The sequence below is a fragment of the Schistocerca americana genome, chromosome X, assembly GCF_021461395.2.
Source record: "Schistocerca americana isolate TAMUIC-IGC-003095 chromosome X, iqSchAmer2.1, whole genome shotgun sequence".
NCBI classification, from domain to species: domain Eukaryota; kingdom Metazoa; phylum Arthropoda; class Insecta; order Orthoptera; family Acrididae; genus Schistocerca; species Schistocerca americana.
The window spans coordinates 755,899,024-755,920,463 of record NC_060130.1 but is presented as its reverse complement, the minus strand read 5'-3'; the positions used below and the strand labels follow the sequence as shown (position 1 = coordinate 755,920,463).

The following is a 21,440-nucleotide window of genomic DNA, read 5'->3' as shown; positions in this document are numbered from 1 at the left end:
CTGCTAATTCATCTTGTCATGTTAGTCTGGTAGATCACTGCAATAACTTTTAGTTAACAGTAATATCACAGAAGTAGTCCTTCAATTATGAAGATGGAAGGTACAATAATTGATACATGTTGCTTACAAATATCTAAATATGGCTATTACAGGTTGGGAAAGGTCAAGCATTTGTAACTGGAGACGTACAGATAAACAGAGTAGAAAAAAAGGGATTTTAGCAGATTATTATCATTCCTCATTTACAGAGTAATTTTTTATTGGTGAAATATGACTGAAGGAAAATTATTGTTGAATTACAGTCATCATATTACTGAACAAATGTTGTATTCAACTTACTTAGCAATTACTGATTGCTTTTTAATTATGATCTATGGTAGGATTTGTCAATGAGGCATTGTATTATTAAATGATTAATATCAGAAGGCACATGGAAATGCTTATGTCTTTCATTGTGTAAATGTCATCACTTGCGGCAAGGAAGGCAGGGGTCAATGAGGATATAAAATGCATTTCATTGTGACCAAGTAACTTTCTAACATTTTTATTCAAGGACCAAAGTTTGAATGTTGGGTTTATGTGTACTGCATATTCTAATTCAAAACAACAAAAGTCGGTCAGTAGCAATATCTGCATTTTTGCCTGAACGTGTTTGGTTGGCTCATGAACATCAAGCATTCCCATTCAGTATCATTACTAGTAATTAGATATGCTGCCTTTCCATTAATTTAATAAAAATAAAGTAATTTTTGAGCCCTAACCTAACCAAAAACATTCCATTATGAAAAGGTCAGTATGCATCCACAAAAAATAATTTTACGCACAGGCTGGCACAAAGAGGTTGTTATATGCTATGAATCGCTTCCTCTGTGTGACCACCATAGATGACATTTATTGCCACTATATGAGATATGTTGCAGTTGTGATCTAATAAAAACAACCAAGAAAACTCTGCCAGCATATGAATGCCTGTCAGCATGCCGCTGTTCTGAAAGAAGACTTTATTCAAGGGTGTGACTGGGAAGTCATTCCTCACCATGCTTAATCTCCTGATTGTGAGAACTCAAATGTTCAGATTTATAACAAAGGTTATGAACATATGCATCATACTAATGCAAATAAATTACACATTCATGATTATCTTCTGAAGAAAGTTCAAGTTTAATAAAGCAAAAAGTATCTAAAACATGAGAGTGTCATAGTCTTCATGAATGACTAAGATGTTATTCACATTTGACCTCAAAACACACTGTGCCCATGTGTAGTTTTGCGCCATACACAAGTAGCTCTTGAGAACTACCATTTAAATATGGAAATTGGGCATTGGAAGTAGATGAACAAAGAAACAAGTTATTGAATGCTGCACAGTAAGGAATCTTTTTGTGTATAAAAAACTTAAAATTATGTCAAATGAAGTGGAAAAATGCAGATATTAAGGCATGTGGACTGGTGAAATTTCATAAGATTTTGACTGACGGGTCTATGGTTACTGTATCAAAGTTGTGGGAAGACTGCTGGAGATATTTTTTTAAGATGTTGTGCCTGATTTTCTACCTGGTTGCTTGCAGCTCAGTTAAAGAAGAGGACAAATGCTGACAAAGTATACCAGTTCTCCTGCAAGATTGTAGTCAATGGCTAAGGCAGGTTTTACTTTAGAATGCACAGATTTCACAACTAAGCTAATGTGCATTTGCTGTGTTGGCCACTCTCTCATAATGGCTAATCCACTCAACTTGCAATGGGAAAGCTAAAATTAGTTACAGCTTGTACATGAAGCCATCTTGTTAGGCTGAAAAACTTACATTTCAAATGAGAATAATTTCATTGAAATTACAAGAGAATTTCACGTGAATTCAGCATCACTCCTGGGCTTATGTTGATACTCAGAGAGTGACCAAACATTTTGCATGATATAGTCAAGTCTCAGTTATACTAGCAACAAGAAGATAATGATTCACTAGACATCTGTTTCTTTAATGGAACTCAAACACCTCACACTTGTAAAAGACATCCCAGATAAACAACAAAGACTCACTGTGAGAAAAGTATTTGCAGCAGTATGCCCTATGCCTACATCTTTTCGTATATGATTTAATTCAAGAAAGCAGATGAGGGCAAGTTCACTTATATCAGGAAGAATCTGGACCACATATTGGTAATTCTGCTCTTCTTTTTTTTTCAAAAATTTCCAGAACTGTTTCACTGAACAAGATCATACTGTGGTTCCTTCTTTAAATCATTGCACAATTATCTAAATGAAATCTAAAGAAACTAAACTCCGTCCAAACAGGTCTTGGAAGGCCCAACAGCACCGACCGGTTGGCGTGTCATCCTCAGCCCTCAGCCCACAGGCATCACTGGATGTGGATATGGAGGGGCATGTGGTCAGCACACTGCTCTCCTGGCCATATGTCAGTTAGACTGGAGCTGCTACTTCTCAATCAAGCAGCTCCTCAGTTTGCCTCACAAGGGCTGAGTGCACCCCGCCTGCCAACAACACTCGGCAGACCGGATAGTCACCCATCCAAGTGCTATTCCCGCCTGGCAGTGCATAGCTTCACTGATCTGATGGGAACCAGTGCTACCACTGTGGCAAGGCCATTGGCAATTCTCTAAATGACATATACCAAAATAAGTGACCATGGAATAGGAAATAAACTGCAATCATTCAACAGAAGAAGGCTACTGGACCTGATGGGATCCTAGTATGCTTCTACACAGAATATGCAGAAGAACTTGCTCTTCTTCTAGCAGCAGTGGTAGAGGAGTGAAGTATTGCTAATGACTGGGAGAAAGCACAGTTCATTCTTGTTTTCAAAAAGGATCATCAATCAGACATACAAATCTAAAGGCCTATATAATGACAATGGTCAGTTGTAGAATTGTGAAACATGTTCTGTGTTTGTGTATTATGACATTTCTGGGGGCCAAAAATCTCCTCTGTAGGAATCAACATGGATTCTGAAAATCACAATTGTATGAAACTAAACTTGCTATTTTTATCAATGAGATGTAGAAAACAGTAAATACCAGTGCTGAAATTGATGCCATGTTCCTTGACTTTGGAAGACATTTGATACAGTTCAACACTGCTGCCTGATAAATAAAGTATGAGCATATAGAATATCAAACCATCTGTGTGACTGAATTCAAGAGTTCCTAGCAAACAGATTACAGGATGTCATTCTTAACAAAAACAAATCTTCAGAAGTAAAAGTAACTTCAGGCATACCCAAAGGGAGTATTATAGGATCATTAATTTCCACAATATATATAAATGACCTAGAGGGTAATATTAGGAGTTCCACGAGGCTTTTTGTGGGTGCTGATGCTGTATACAAGGAAATTGCAACTCTACAAAATTGTATTAAAATGCAGGAAGATCCTTAGATGATTCATGCATGGTGCAGGGATTGACAGTTGATCCTCAACACAAGCAAATGTAACTATTCTGTACAAGCATGTAGAAATACCCATAGTTGTATGATTACGTAACTGCAGAACAGATACTGGAAGTAATTGCATCCATTAAGTATTTGGGAGTATGTTTACAGAGTGACAAAGTGGAGTGACCACATAATACTAACCACAATTAAGGCAGACGTCACACTGAAATTTGTTGGAAGAATCCTCAGGTGTCCTGAAGAATACAGAATACAGATGCAAATGTAATAACAACTTCATTATGGACACAGTAAACAAAAGTTGTAGACTGACAACCATGACCCTGTTCACCTCACATCTCTCCTACCCCCGACCCCCCACTGTCCACCTCCCTGCTCAACCCCTCTCTCTGCTCCACACTCACTCCACTGCAAATCATTCTTGGATCTTGGGTGAAGCAAATCTGCTGGCAGGCTCAGAGGGCCATATGATGCTGACCAACCACTGTGTCAACCTCTACTAAATGACATAATATGGACACACTATGGCAACAGGACACCATTCTCCCAGCTGTTGTCAGTTTCCCATACATTGGACACACTACTTCACTTCTCATTCAGACAGGTTCTCTGTTGTCACTAGGTACACCTCATTCCAGTAGTTGCAGTGCAGATGCAAGATGTTCCCTGTTAGGCACCAAACTGTAGTGACCACAAGTAGCTGTCGAAAAACCAGTGTGAAATATGAACATTTCTTGCTTCTCGAGATGTGCCTGAATCTTTTGTGGGTGTCCTAGGGTTTATAGTTGGCTTTGGAGACAGATTTGGCTTGTGGGGAAGCTGCAGACACACCAGCAGTGGTCTTAAAACAGTCCTTTATTAATTGATTCAACTTAGAAGGGAACATTCTCAAGTGTCAATAAATGGTCTTGATGAAACTTGAGGGTGCGTAGAGAGGACAAAATAATGCAGTACATATTTTTTTGTTTGTGACCAATTTCACTTTCAAGGGTAAAATACATCCAGAAAGGTAATTTGGCATATCAGGTTTTGAGGGACTGTATTCAAAATGGTGATATATAAAAACTTTTTCTCATATAAAAGTTGACATATGATTACCATTCTTGCAAACTGTATAATCAAATTTTGCAAAATACCCCACCACCAAAGTAAATAACTAGACTAATAATGAATGTTTAAATATCTTCATTAGGTATGTTGAAAATACTCTGACAGAACATTTTGTACGGTATATTTTCCAAAAATAGTATTTCAGAAACAGGTTTTATTACAGAAGGCTGTATATAGCATCAAAGCTTTTTTAATTTATGTTTTAACAAAAGTTTTCACTTTTCAAAATTAATTAATGGTGTAATATTAATTAATTCTGAAAAGTGAAAACTTTTGTTAAAACATAAATTAAAGAAGCTTTGATGCTACATACAGCCTTCTGTAATAAAGCCTGTTTCTGAAATACAATTTTTGGAAAATATACCATACAAAATGTTCTGTCAGAGTATTTTCATCATACCTAATGAAGATATTTAAACATTCATTATTAGTCTAGTTATTTACTTATGCTGTTTATGTTTTAAATTGTTATTTTACATTTTAATTGTTTTAGTTTACTGTTTCATGCATGTGTATTTTATTATTGAAAATAATAAGTAACTTGTTATTATGATACAAAATCAGTACAATAATGATGATCTGTAATAAATGCTTATAACACAATGTTTTATTACACCATGCACATAAAATGAACAAAATTTCTTCACAAAATGTACATAACAGAGAACACAATATAAATCAAAATTCAGCAGGATTTCAAATGTTTGCAGGTGATCCTTTATATATTCTGATTCATATCAGGCACATTTCAGCACACTGGAAAGCTGTGGCAAAAAGAATTCATTGTGTTCTAATGACTGCAACTTAATTATGTTGTCTATTAAGTGGTGATTGACATCAAACAGAACTAGATCTAAAAATCTTCTCACAAAGTTCTTCCAGTATCAAAAGCTGTATATGTAGCAAGTCTGTACCTGTGCTGCTGAGTCCTTTGCAATCACCTAATGAACAAGTTGCTTGTCTTCAGGTATGATGGTCAAAATGGTTTTTTCACACTGACCACCACCCTTTTCATAATTCTATAAGAAAATAGTGGTGATTTTGGACCAAGAGTTAGAGAATCTGCTTTTGAAGCCCCAAATTTCCTCGTGACAGCACCAAAACCTGATAAATAAAAGTCTGACCAGGTCAAAAGATATCTGAAAGATGTGTTCTTCCCCAGCATGGGAGAAAAATCTGTATTATTATTAGATGCTTATGTCTGCCAGTGTGAAAGAATCATATAGAGCATTGTACCTGAGGACAAGGTACTTCTTCATCAACATACTGAAATATGCCTGATACAAATCAGGATATTTAGAGGATCACCCATGACTATTTGAAATCATGCTGAATTTAGTTTTATAGTGTGTTCTCAGTTGTGTATATTACATTAAGAAATTTCATTAATTTTATGTACATGGTGAAAGAAGACATGTTTTAAGCATTTAGTTGCATATTACCATTACTGTAAAGATTTTGTATCTTTAATGAGTTACTTATTATTTCCAGTTAACAAAATACACATATGTAAAATACACATATGTAAACTAAAAAATCAGAAAAAAAAAGAATTTAAAACATGAAACAAATATTAGTAAAATAAATAACTAGACTAATAATGAATGTTTAGATATTTTCATTAGATATGTAGAAAATACTCCAACAGCACATTGTGTACAGCATATTTTCCAAAAATGGTATTTCATGAATCAGCTTTAGTACATATGGATGAATGTAGCTTCAAATTTTCTTTAGTCTATTGTGTAACAAAAGTTTTCACTTTTCAAAATTAATTAGTGGTGGGGGTAGGGGGGAGCATTTTGCAAAATTTCAAATTATTACAAAATTCTATTATGCAGTTTCCAAGAACATTAATACATATTAAATATTGTATGAGAATCATTTTTTATATATAATTGTTTTGAAGATACTCTCTCCAAATCCAAAATGCCAAATTACCTTTTGGTACATGTTTTACATCCTTAAAAGCGAAATTGGACACAAACAAAAAGTATGTATTGCATTATTTTGCACCCTCTACACAACTGCCAAGTTTCATCAAGATCATTGATTGATGCTTGGGAATGTTCCCTTGTTAGTTCCACCATGTACTGGTAAGAAGTGGCTATAACATGCATGAGGATGAGCACAATTAGGTGTTTAATTAATCCATCCAATCTGTTTAGTGATTTGAGTTTGTTTCAATCCTCATTTTATATTCTGGCATTGTAGCCCCAAGCATAAGAACAGCCGGAGATGCCTGGACATGACCTGCTTAAACAGAGGTGCTGGCTCAATGACAACAACCTGGACACTTCGTGTGACTCAGCTTCAGCATGGTGCAGGCGACATGGCAACATCTTGTAGATTGCTGCAGGTTGCAGCATCACAGCAGCATGGTGTTTGTATTTTGTAGAGTCAAAATCTGGACCCAGGCAGCTGCTGGACTGTTGACCACCAGGGATGGGCAGATGGGCAGAAGCCCCTCATTCACAACCCAGTGATGGCATTGTGATGGAGAGGATTCCATTTGACACAGAGTGTGCATCATATTGGTCATCTCATTGAATGATGACAGGCTGGTTCTGACAGGCTTAAATGCTGCTGCTGCCCGCTGACTTTATGGGAGTTGAGGTGTTTGTGTGTCGTGCTCAATCACCTGAAATGAAGGCAATGAGTGGCTGTCAAAACCAGCAGTAGATCATGCTGTATTACCTCCCGATGACCAGCTTGGCATGAGGAAGGCTGTGATGTGGAAGAAGTAGAGATCCGCCCAGCACATGGGCTGCTGACCAGGGCTGGCTGATTCCAACATAGCCTTATTACTATCCTGGGACTCTGTCACTGGCTCCAAGCACCATTATAACTTTTTCCCTTTACACAGCCCTCCCACTAAACAAAATCCAAGGTAGTACTGGGAACTCAAACTCAGTCCTCTGCTTGACGGTTGGAAATGGTGACCACTCAGTTACAGAGGCAAAATCCCACATTTCCCCTTTCTTTGGTGTTGTATAAATTATATTCCTGAACACAAGTGTCTGTTCCTATATCTGAATACATACCATTGAATGCATTTTGTGAAGAGACAAACCAGAAAGGCTTCACACTGACAATAGCATTACCAGTGGTGGAACATGAACAAAATCATTTGATCATAACACTTGAAGAAGTTGATGTGTCCAAAACCAGACAAAAAGCTCAATGACTATTGTAAAGACGCTTTAATAATAACTAAAAGATAGTTCTTTGGGATGTTAGCCTCTTTCCTGATGCTATTGCTCTTCAGCTCTGGCTTAAAAAAAAATTGGTAATCACATAAATAGAGCAACAAACAGAACAATAAACAGGTGTCGACTACAACCTCACATTTTATCACTGTGAAAGAGCTTGATAAGAAGTTGAAAATTGGTAGTCCAGTGGTTTTAGACTATGTGACAGTGAAATAGTTTAAAAATTTAGTACACAAGTGAGTTCATAGTTTCTGTGTACTTTCCCCTTTCGATTTGTTGCAAAATGAGAAAAAACTCAAACTTTGTGTCATTGATATCCTTGTTAAAGATTTTCTGTTTTGAAGAATAAATACATTTTTCCAGTGCTTGATTTGTAAAAAAAAGAAAAAGAAAAGAAACTGGTGGTGTGACCTTCTTGGAGAGGGGGCGTTTCAAATTTAGATTTTTAAAACTTTATTTTAATGCTTTTCTGAGAATTTTAAAAGTGTGAATACAACATTTGTATGGCTAAAAAATAAGGTTCAATCATACCACATTACAAGTAGGCACTACTAATCCTTTTTGTCAGAGGTGCCAATGGGGAGCACTGGTGTGTACCATCACAAATCAGGCACTGCCTTTTTACCTCTTCTTTGATAGCTTGAGGTCATGGTGGAGAAGATCTGCTACTGTCATCAGTACAATCCTGGCAAGATGATGTGTGCAATCACGCTACAGTCTATATAGCTATCAGCTCTATTGTAAGCAGACTACATTGAAATATATAACTAAATCTGATCACTAACCTACAACTATCATTGTGCAATGTTATCAGAAATCTCTGCAAAGAAACATATTCCCAGGATCCAGTCCAAAGAAACAGTGCTCCAACAGTCACATACATTGAAACATGTTTATTCTAATGCAAACAATGTAGCTGACTGCAGTCAATAAAATTCTTCTGGTCCTGCGACTGTATAGTCATTGTGTAAAACTTCCAACTTTTCGGCCACTATTGTAGGTGGCATTCCTCAGGGTGCTTTTTATTTTTATTTCTGCTAAGTTGCAATATTGCGTGAAACATTGGTAGTTTTACATATTGGCAATGTGGTCACAGACCCAGAACAATTTTATTGGCATTGAAAATGGCTGCTGAAGCTTATGCTTACAAAAAATACAGCTGATTCTCAATTTAACAACCATTGCCGAGTCTACTGGCCAGTTTTTTGATGGTTTAAGGCATTCATCAGTTAATAAGCTGTCACAGGAAAATCATACACCCCTTCACTGAATTGAAACACACCTCCAGAAGTCTAAAACTGCCAATGACCTTCACATCCATGATGGAAATGTAACTCATAATCCCTGTTGCCTTTCCAAACTTGAAATGTACCTCCACCTATCACTATGGATACCAAAGTTTGTTATGAGAAACTCATATAACAGTGAAATTAATAGTTCTATCCTAAATCACTCTAAGACCTCTATTCTACCCTCCACAAAGGACAACCTTGATTCCTACTTTACTTTTTTTTTTCCTTTTTCCTGCCTTACAATACCACAAACTGAAAGGCTCATTCATGAGACATGATTAGCTTTTATTTAAACAACATCCTCACTGGCCAGGCTGTAATTAGTATGAGTTGATAACAATTTCCAAGCTTTTGAGTAATATAGACTGAAAGACATCTCTGATTAAGAATGATGTAGTCTGGAAATTGTGACCCTTTTTAAATGTTCTGGTGACAAATGATTTTCAGCAAAGACTCCAGTAGAACTTTTGGAGCCTGTTTCTCTGGTCAAATTCAATATATCATTGCACACCTCACTTACTTGTTTTGAAACATTATATTATTTGCAACTTAGAAAATTTCACTGTGGATGTTCTCATTTTACACTCAGAATAATGTGTCTGCCCTTTCATGTATTCTTCTGTATTTTTAGATGACTCCTGATGAGAACTATCCCATGCAAAAGCATTTTACAGTCTATAATGATCAAAAGAACAAGAATCTTCTCACCATGTTTATGGAATAAGTACTGTTATAAATGCAAATCATGTCTGATGAATGAGATTTTCAGTTTAAAGTACATCAAAACAGAGAAAAAATACAATGATGGAAATGGAAAGTGAAGCACCAGTCCAATATTTATCTAATTTTGTAAAGAGATTCATCATGTAACAGGTATTAAATGATTAAAATTTCATTCCAATCATAACTGAAGTTCATCAACATTATTATGAGTTATGACCCATATGGGCACGAAAATTCCTTGTATTCAATGTGGCAGTGAAGCAGACAGCTTCTGAATATCATCTTGATGAATATCATGCCACACCTCCACCACACACTGTGTCAGTTAGTGAAGATTGCTGGTTTGAGGCTGGCATAACTGTAGACATCTTTCCATCACATCCCAGCCATGCCCCATGGGTTACAAATCAGTAGTTGGGCAGGTGAATCATGGGCTATGTAGTTCTCAAGGAGCTTGTGGTGTGAACTTTGGTGTGGGATCTTGCATTTTTCTGCTGGAATTTGATATTTGGTACCACAGTCATGAAGTTTACGACAAGAGGATTTACCATTCTTGCCACTTACTGGTGAGAATTCAGCCTCCCTTCAACAATGACCAAATTAGTCTGGCTATCATATGCAATAGCCCTCCACACCATGGTCCCAGGAGCTAGAGAGGTATGGGTCTCAGGAACTGCTATTTCATGTGTCCTATCACTGGGACATCTACAGACATGTTGGCATCAACCAGATCATAACAAACAGAAGAGAGACTCATCACTGAACACCACATAATGTCACTCAATGTCTCAGCCACCTCTGGCTCTACAGCATGTAAGTCTTTGTTGTCTGTGGCATGATATTAGTGGTAAATGACACACACAGGCGTGCGTGTGCATATGTGTGTGTGTGTGTGTGTGTGTGTGTGTGTGTGTGTTTGTGTGTGTGTGTGTGTTTGTGTGTGTGTGTGTGTGTGTGTGTGTGTGTGTGTGTGTGATGCTGAATAGCTGTCTATCCTTTTCATAAAGTTGTTGATGTGCAGTCTGTTAGTACGATGCTGCCCTGTCCCTCATGCAGTCATGCCAATGAGTTGACCTTTCTCAAAGTCTGAAAGATGGCCATAAGCTGCACGTGCATGTCCTCTGGGAATGCTGTACTGTTTTGTGATCTCCATATGAAATGATCCAGTTGGACACACCCAACAGCTGTCATATACTCACACCATACTTCATCTGTAACAAGGACTTATTTTTGTACTGAAAATTAGCTCACATAATGATGAAATTGTAATCGTGACGTCCCCCAAGCATGGAAATGCAGGGATAGTAGTTTGGTATAATCTGTTTAAGGCATTCATGGTATAACACTTTCCATCTATGTCATTGTAATTTTGACAAGTGTGGAAGAAGTGGGCCATTAAAAAAAACCCATTACTCTCAGTTTATGTAGTTCATGTTGCAGCCAGATCATATGTATATTATTCCTAACATACCTTATTTACTTACTCTAGTTACAGAAATGGGAAGAATACACATTGGCCGGTCACTCGCTTCCAAAAAGTACAGCAAATCTGAAAGCTCTGTTGGTATTTGCCATCTTAACACTATTTCATCACTCATCACACTTGCGGCTACCCCACATAGCTATCAGGTACTATCAGCTGAGTCTTCATGACTGCTGCCAGGGGTAACAAACCATCACCAGCTGGCTAGCTCATGACTCATAAATATGCCCATTCATATGTCCAAAGGCAACAAGTATTTCTGTCCCATGCATTAGCGTGGTGTCAGTCTGAAAAATGGACCCTTAAACATCTTACAGTACATGGATAGTCTTCTTCTAGCCTGATCTTCTATCATATACAGTACTAAATAAAGGTATTGGAGTCATCATGATCTTGGTTATTTGATGGACTCTGTGCTTTAAACCTGAGATCCCAGCCACCTGACCCCAATTGTGGACAACCTTGCTGAGGTTTCCCCCACCACCATACAGTGTTGAAGTCATAACCATGGCTCAGGATCCAAATAAACTAGTCACGGTTTTTTCTCCTACAATTAAATAGACTATGGAAAGATGAAGGCATGGAGCATATTGCTGCAAATAGCTGACTCAATATGGGTCTGTACTGTGTGTGTGTGTGTGTGTGTGTGTGTGTGTGTGTGTGTGTGTGTGGTAAACAAGTGTTGATGATCTCCACATGCTGTTGAACATTTCCTTCACAAGCAAAAGTTAAGTTTGGGATATGACCCATGGTCAAAGTCCACTGTTAGTTCTGCATTATAGATCATCTGCATCTGGTTAGCAGTGAATGAAAATCCCACTTCAAGCATGACTTTGGTGTAGGTAGCGACCAGTGCATCTGACACAGCACATGCCCACTGCATATCCTGTCATGCCTGATAACATTTCCACACAGTGGCAATGCTAAAGCACTTGCAGAGGCAATCTATCAGTCACAGATCATTGAAACTGTAATCATTTTACAGTCCTGCTGCTTGCAAGAACATGTATGAAACTATGTCTACTTTGCATAACTCTTCCTGTGTGCTTAATTTTTTTGTCAGTCAAAACTGAATGCATCCTTGTCATGAATTTGGAATGTAGTTGTGCAACTGCGAAATATATGTTGTACTGTTAATTTACTGTATAAAGGAAGCAAACTAAAATTTTTTTATTGATATGAACAACCAAAAAATTTCATAACAAAACTGGAATGTTTTCAACAATATTATGAAAAGGACAGATTGTTGCTCACCATATAGAGTTGATGCTGGGTTTCACACAGGCATAACAAAAAGACTGCCGAACATGTGAGCTTACGGCCAAAAGGCCTTCTTCCAAAGTAGGTAATACATACGCATTCACACAAGTCACACACGCTTGTGTGAATGTGTGCACAGGCGCCAATTTCATGGGGCCTGCGGGGTCCCAAGCCACCTCAAAAATTTGTTGGGGGGGGGAGCCCCCCCAATAATTTAAAAAAATTGTATGTTGGTTGTAATTTTTTATTTTCCTTGTTTGTCGATAGTTGCCTTTTAAAATACATTCAGTAATTAGTTAAATCAAATAATTATTACAGTAGCAAGCAGGTTAACTGAAAACGAGTGGTGTGAATGATGATAGTGTTTCGCTGCTACGGGGGCACACTTAGAATTTTTCCCGGTGTGCGAACCTTTGGGTATAGTCTGGCACCAGCGGGCCAGTGCTGCAGCCACAGAGACATCAAAAGGACTGGAACAGAAGAGCCTTGAACCCTCTGCCAGAGTTGCCTTGACACTTCAAGACATTATGACGCTGCAGCTATATAAAGCCCATCCTGCTGTCGCAGTCATTCAGTGTGGATAGTTTCATTCAGTGCATGCTGCAGACGTGTTTATTGTTCTGACTTTAGTGTCTAGTGGGCCATTTTATATGACTATATTTTATTCGTTTACTTTAGTCTCTTATTAATTGTGAATTCAGTTTGCAATGGATAAATTTGTTACCAAAAAAGGACACTTGGAAATTGATGATACTGCAAGTCAACTTCCAACAGTTATTGTGTCATCAATTGCTTCGTCATCTTCGGGCAAGAACCATTCACAGCCAAAACCTGGACAATCTGGTAAAGGAAGATCATTTCAGAAGTCTTGGTTGATCAAATATACATGGCTAGAATATGAATCATCTACCAAAAAAGTTTTTTGCAAAACCTGCAAAGAGGCAGATGCTAAAAATCTATTACTATTTTCTTCAAAAAAAGAAGATGCATTTACTTCCGTAGGGTTCTCTAACTGGAAAAAGGCTTTAGAAAAATTCTGTATTCATGAAAATACATTTACGCATAAAGAAGGTGTTCTGAAACTAAATTCTATCACTAACCAAAGTGTGGCCTCCTAATTGAATCAACAGTTAGATGAATTGAATGAACAGTTAGATGAAGAAAGGCTGTTTAGCTCTTGAGACAAGAGCCACCATGCAATTTCTATGCTGACAAGGACTAGCAATTAGAGTGTACATAGATGTAAACTGAAATTCTTTTCACTTGTTGGAACTCCAAAAGAATGACATACCTGAGTTTAAAGATTGGTTAGGGCATTTGGGGTATAAGTGGACACCACACAATATTCAAAATGAGATCATTTATGTACTAGGAAAGTCTGTGTTGAGAAAGGTATTGGCTTCAATCAAGAAGACTGAATATTTTTCTATTATGGTTGACAAAACAAGTGATTCTTCAATTGACAAGCAAGTGTCATTTTGTATTTGTACTGTTGATGATTCCTTAATCATCAACAAAGACTTTATTGGCTAATACGAGACCCACAACACTGAATCACAAACTCTGTTTAGTATTTTAAAAGACGTTTTTGCTCATCTTGATTTTTCAGTGGATAACTTAAGATGACAGTGCTATGATGGTGCCTCAAAGATGAGAGGTAATTTCTAAGGACTAAACAAAGTTAGTTTTGGATATACAACAAAAGCACATTATGTGCACTTCACTGCTCACAGTTTAGACTTGGCAGTTGTAGACAGTCTCCACCATCTTACATCTATGAGGGATATTATGGCTTTAGCCAAGGACTTAATAAACACTGTAAGGGGATCCAACAAAAGGATGGGACTTTTCAGAAGCATACGCTGTGAGAGCGCCAACGACCAATCTGGCCTGTGACCCCATTGCCTGACTCCATGGACTATGCAAGCTTCTAGTATCTTGAGAATACTGAAAAACTTTGAAGAACTTCTAGAGTTTTTTGAAGCATTTTCTGCAGAGGACAACACAGCGGCAGGTTACAAATGTGCAGGCTACCTTGAGTCAATGTTACAATTTAAGACTTATTTCTTTTTATGTCTTTATTGCCATGCAGTGAACCCAGTACAGGATGTCAATGAAAAAATTCAATGCCCTCAACTAAGTGTTGCTGATCTGGAAAAAATATATGAGGGCTTGATTTGTATATTGAATTAAAGGTGTGATAGTTTTGAACGCCTTTGGGAATTGTGTTTGAAAGAAAAACATTCACAAGTTGATGATCCTTCGCTTCCTTGGAATCAAAGTATACCAAAGAAGTATGAAAACAATGAAGCCAGCTCACTGCACACTTTCAAAACCCCAAAGGAATACTACAAAGCTATTTACATTGAAGTTTGTGAAAAGATGCAATCTTGCACTACTGAGCAGTTTGCTTCAACTGGACTCACACAGCTCATTGCAGTTGAACAAGAGTGCTAGCTTTTAGTAAACAGAGGTGAAAAAAAATTGGATAAACCAACTGAGTTGTTCAAAAATGACCTAGACATTGAGAGACTGCACTTACACTTGAATATGTTAGCCGATATCGCTAATAAAAAATAACTGGTCTTAAAAATCATGCGTGATATAAGAAAGTACATTACACAAGATTCTGTAGTTGGAGAAATGTTATACAAAGTAGGGAAACGCATTAAGTTTCTCCAAGTAGTTCCAATCACAGCAGAACAGTCATTTAATGCCCTTAGATGTCTGAAGTCATATCTCCAGTCAACAATGGGACAGAAGCGATTGAACAACTTGGCTGTTCTTCGTGCCCATTGAGAGGTTTTGGATGAATTGGATATCTGACCAGTCATCAATGACTTCATATTCAGTAATCCATTCAGACTGTTGACATTTGCACTTTTCTAAAGACACTCTAACCCTAATAATGGCATTTGGAGCAATATTAAAAATCTTTATAAAACAGAGAATTAAATACATACACAATGTCAAATTTTCAGTTTCAAAATATTGGCACTAGTTTAGTACTGTATTACTATATTACTATAGTACTGTATTAGTTATTTTCAAATACCTAAATATTTTTAGGGTGTAAGATCCAATTAAAACCCACTATTACATATTTTTTGACTGAAAGTATTAGGCATACAGTATTAACTTTATTAACTGTATTAAAGCATTAACTTTGGAGATATTTTTTTTAATTTAATGAACCCTGAGCCTTATTCAAAGTAAGGTGAAATTAGCTATTTCACTTATTAATCAAAGTGCTGTTACTGTGTGAGAGCAATATTTTATATTTTATTCTTTTAATGATAGTTTAGGATTTATTTAAATATAATTTCAGTCTTTTCAGAGCTATATATTCACTGCTCTGTAATAGTCTATGAGCATGATTATTACTGTAAATTAAATTAGCTTTTTACAAAAATACCGTGCGTGTTTATGTTTTGTTTCTTTTTCCAAACACAAAAAATGTGTCAGCCTTGTCGAGTGTCGAGTTACCGAGAGTCCAGTTTTCAGAATTCTAATATTGATCATATGGCTCTAAAATGCTTAAAAAACTTTAAAACTCACTATTTTTCATCTAAAACAGTTAAAGCAGTTAAGATCCTTAGACACCAGGAAGGCATCTGGCCCAGACAGTATCCCTGTAAGATTATATGTTGACTATGATACAAATATAGCGCCATTCTTGTCGATCATCTATCAGAGATCATTGGAACAGTGGAAAGTTCCACAGGACTGGAACAAGGCCCAGGTCATAGCAATCTATAAAAAGGGGAGAAAATCAGATGCACATAATTACCAGCCAATTTCATTGACATTGATTTGTTGTAGAATCATGGAACACATTTTGTATTCAGACATAATGACCTTTGTAGACTCTGAGAAGCTCATCTGCAGAAACCAGCATGGTTTTAGGAAACAGTGTTCATGCGAGACACAGCGGGCCCTCTTTGTGCATGGTATACAGCAGGCCCTAGATACCGGCTCCCAGGTTGATGCCATATTTCTAGACTTTCGAATGGCATTTGACTCAGTTCTGCATTGTCGCTTGCTCCAAAAAGTGTGCGCTTACGGTCTATCCAATGACATATGTGGTTGGATAGAAAGTTTTCTAACAGAGAGAGAGCAGTATGTCGTCCTGAATGGGGTGACTTCAACAGAAACAAGCGTAACTTCAGGTGTGCCCCAGGGCAGCGTAATAGGTCTGCTGCTTTTTACAATTTACATAAACAATCTGGTTGATGGTATGACAGTGGCATTAGACTGTTTGCCGATGATGCTGTTGTCTACAGAAAAGTAGTATCACATGAAATTTGTGAACAAATCAATGAGGATTTGCAGAAAATAAATGTGTATTGTAATGACTGGCAGTTATCTCTCAATATAAGTAAGTGTGACCTACTGTGTATAACAAGGTGAAAATCTCCATTAATGTACGAGTACAAAATAATTGCCCAGTCTTTGGAAGCGTTAACATCTGTCAAGTATTTGGGTGTGATAATTTGAAATGATCTCAAATGGAATGATCAGATTACACACGTAACAGGCAACGTGAACTCTAGATTGCAGTTTGGTGATAGAATCCTGAAGCAAAGCAGTCCTTCAACAAAGGAAATTGCTTACAATATGGTCCAGTCTTAGAGTATTGTTTGTCTGCATGGGACTCTTATCAGTTGGGTCTGATTCAGGAGATTGAGAAGGTCCAAAAAAGAGCAGTAAGATTTGTGACTGGTAGATTTAGCCATCGTGAGAGCATTACAAATCTCATAGAAAGTTTGAAGTGGGACACACTTGCAGATAGATGACGCACTAAACAGAAGGGGCTGCTCACTAAATTCCAAAAATTGGTCTTCGCTAAGGATGTGGAGCATATATTATTACCACCAATTTTAAAATCATACAATGATCACCATTCAAAGATACAGAAAATTAGAGCTCGTACTGAGGTATTCGGACAGTCGTTTTTCCCTTGTGCGATCTGTGGCACAGATTGTGCCTTCTGCCACACACCGCTCGGTGTCTGGTGGAGTGTATATGTAGACGTAGATGCAAAATTTAGTAAATTTCCCAGGGAAAGACTCCCAGTATGCCCCACCCCCAAAATGTTTTATAAGTTGGTGTTGGTGGTGGTGGTGGTGGTGGTGTGTGTGTGTGTGTGTGTGTGTGTGTGTGTGTGTGTGTGTGTTGTCAACTTTGGAAGAAAGCTTTTTAGCCAAGATCTCATGTTTTTGGCATTCTTTTTGTTGTGCCTGTCTACAACTCGGCATCTCCCCTATATGGAGAGTAGCAATCTGTCCTTTTCATAATATTGTCCACTAATTTACTGATATTTCAGATTCAAAAGAATTTTTGCTCATTATGAATATGATTATTTTCTTTCTTTACAGATACCAGGTACAATTGAGGACCCAACTGTGTACAAAGATATCAAAAGAGCATTACAGACCCTAGGTTACGCCAAAACAGCTCCTGATCCTCAGTGAATACTTTTCTCTTGTTGATGCAGAAGAAGGTATAACCAAAACGAAATTTAGAAAAACACTTAGAAGTCTCTTGGAAACATACACTAGTTAGAAGTTACATGGCAAATGTATCTCTACAACCTAAAAATTATAGATATGCTGTAGTGAATTATTCAGATAGTAATGAAGATGAAGCAGAAAGTAAAAACAAGTAGATATTTAATTTAGATCAGTCATTACTTTCTACCTTATGTGAACAGTATATACCTAATGTTTGATGAAATTACTAAGAGACTTCTTTAAAAGTACAAACCTTGTAGACATTCTTGTGTTTAATACATTCACATGTAATGACAAATGTTCACCAAAAGGGGCTGTGGAATTCCAAAGCGCCACACTAACTAACAAAATTAGCCACAGAAACAAGGTATGATGTACAAGTAACACAGTATCTCATTTGATAGGTTCATTATAAAGTTGGAATTACTGCTTTTACATTGACAATTATATGCAGTACCAGAAAAAAAATTATGATGTGCAGAAAAATTGGAAAAAAATTATACAATCGCTGGTCCCTCGACATGAACATTTAGTCTGCCAATATGACACAATCATATACCAGGTCCCATAATTATCCAGTCATGAAAATGTGTAATTGCTTCATTTTCTTCAGATGCTTTGTGTAATACATAGCATTCCCTCATTATATACTTAATGATAAAGCATGTCTACAGTTTTTCCAGTATTATGTCTGAAAGATTGTGCTTGTTGCATCAATCCAAGTCAGTCATTTTATTTCTTGATGTAGATGTAAGACAGTGCTATATCATTTTGAAGACATACTCACTTCAAATTCCACTGAAATCTTTTTCTGAATGATACCTACTTTATTTCCATAGTATTACATAAACGAAATTTAGGCACATGGAGATGCATTGCCTTGTCATCATTCTCTTAGTTTCACATTACTGATTCATATGACAAACATTTCTTACTGCAAATGTTGTCTTTCTGAGATTTATCCAAGTGAAAATGTGCCCTGCTCTACTTTTTGTGTCAGTTTCATATTACATTTGAAACAGTTAATAGAATTTATTATTTGGTTGTTATAAAATAACAAAGTAAGTTCTGCATTGTATTCCATTTCTCATCATACAGCACTAACTAAATTTTAGAAGCATTATTTGATTGCTCATGTGGCACATTAACAAACTGTACAAACCATGTCACTCTTTCATAGCAGAAAAGAAATTAAGAACACACATGACATTTACGTTTGCCACATGAATGTTATTTAGGGAAACTCAGTATCTGAACATTTTTTCCTCATAGTTAGAAGAAAATCTGACATTAACCATATAATATCTTGGAATTAGAAATCTTGTATATTTTTCATAGAAATGGATTGAATGCTACAAATAAGTAAGATATTGTTGAAGTAAAACCAGCAGTAGTTATTAATGTTGTTTGCTCACAATTACTCACAAAATATATCTCCTAACAAGATGGAATATGTGTTGATAAATTTCACAAGAGAAACTACATTGAGTGGGACACTACAAACAGTATTTTGTTCAAAACTTTTCTCAAGTTGTGTTTTGTGAGGAGAATGAGTTTCTAGCTTTTATTTTCAAGGTATTAAAATTAATGTACACTTAAGTAACATAATCATTACTTTAAGGTAAATTAATGTATAAAAATCAATTTTCAGCATAGATTCTAAACAAGTTTTGTTATGTTTAACTATTTGCCATCCAGCTAAGGAGATCACATTAACCTTTTTTGTTTTGTCTGTGTAAATTGAGTATCTTTGTATAATTCTTTGAACTAAAGGTGACTAATATAATTCCTCTCACAACATTGTGTAGGTTATATTGGTTATATCTGTAGTTTTGAAGAAAAGTTGTCATTTGGCTTGTAAAGTCCATAAAATAGTAATTAACTATTCTGATCATTCAGTGTTTATTCTCATGCTAGCTGACACTTTGAAGAAATGTATGACTATGAAACATGGAAATAACATTATGAAAGTTTGCAGTTTACTGTCTAATTTCCAAATTTGTGTTGCCAGTTTAATTTATACATATGTAAATAAACAATTGTTTAAGTGCATAAAATGTAGAAATACTACAGAAAAATAAATGATAAAAAATACAGTAGTTCTTTTACACAATCCTGCTATGTGAACTAGATGTGTGCTTGATGTGTACTATCCTGTTATTAAAACACTTTCTTGCCCACTACCTGTAGCAGGTCTCATGACCTGATCCAACTTCCTTGAATTGATTCTCAGTGTCAGTTTCATTTGTTAAAGTTTTTGTTTGCTTGGCTTATCAGGTTGAGTAGATCCTATTCTAGAAAACTAAATAACAAAAAATTAGTATACTCAATATCAAAAGAATTCTGCAGTGAATACTTGAACAGTCTACTTTGCCACAGATTTTCCAACATAACTTGCCTGAGTTATAGTTAGATATGATTTAGTGAAACATGATGCATACATGAACAAACATTCATGTTTCCATTTCATTTATCATAGAGGAATTTCTTAAAATTGTTACTCTTTCAGTTAATCATCTTTTGTCAGATACGTACTACATAGTAAATCGCACAATCTTAATACTGCAGTTGAGTAATATAAGTGCTACTAAATGTGTGTTTTTTTTTTTTTTTTTTTTTTTTTTTGTGGTTTCACGTGAATATTACCATACATCAGTTATGAATTATTAACAGTATCTGGATCTTATTAATTAGATATTCAAAATAGTATTGATCACCACTCACTGTAATAACTTATTTCTAATAAAGAAACTAAAACCTGAGGTATCACTTCCTGTTTAATTCTTTTCATAACTTTCCTTATTAATTTTGCTTTTCTTACTAATCTAATAATATTGGTATTGTTGAACCTTTTAGTGATATTTTACCTAAAACATTGTAAGATTAAACATATTTAAACTTTTGATACTGTAAGAGAGTGCATCTCTTACATACTTGTCTTCCAGCTGTCCTAGCTGAAAATGCTGCACGTTTTCCAAGTGTTCATTTGGTTGAAACAGTCCCAATTCAGGCAAGTTTGCAAATATAAATAATAGTGAATGAGTATGACCAAGAAGTATCAGTGACAACACCCAACAATAAAAAGGTATGGACAGCTTAGATCAAACATTTATTCTCATCCCACAACAGTCAAACTCATGAATAATGACCCTACAGTGGAAAATGTTTCAACTATAAATGCAATGTTATTTGAACATGTGACACATAACCGGGGCAGTTAATGTGCTAGCAGTTTCCCTTATGTAATAAATTATTTAACTGGTACGTCAATGTAAAAATAACAAAGCACCTCAGATTCACTAAAGACCAATGGTTTGTCTTCAAAAATACACTTCACTCTTTCACCCCATTATCCTTTAATCCACAAGCAAAATGTTGAAGTTCTTAAATCACTTAATAATCTATCACCAAAACTAGCACAATTAACTGTAAGTTCTGACTAC

At 36.2% G+C, this 21,440-nt stretch overlaps 1 protein-coding gene across 1 annotated transcript in view; it reads left to right on the top strand.

Moving 5' to 3' along the window:
• Positions 1-20,549, top strand: part of LOC124555550 (acyl-CoA synthetase short-chain family member 3, mitochondrial) — a 324,870-nt gene extending 304,321 nt beyond the window's left edge. Inside the window, exon 14 of the mRNA XM_047129506.1 lies at positions 17,863-20,549. Within this exon, the coding sequence (XP_046985462.1) occupies positions 17,863-17,958 (96 nt within the window). The 3' untranslated portion in view covers positions 17,959-20,549. The remainder of the gene's footprint in view (positions 1-17,862) is intronic.
• The last annotated feature ends 891 nt before the right edge of the window (positions 20,550-21,440 follow it).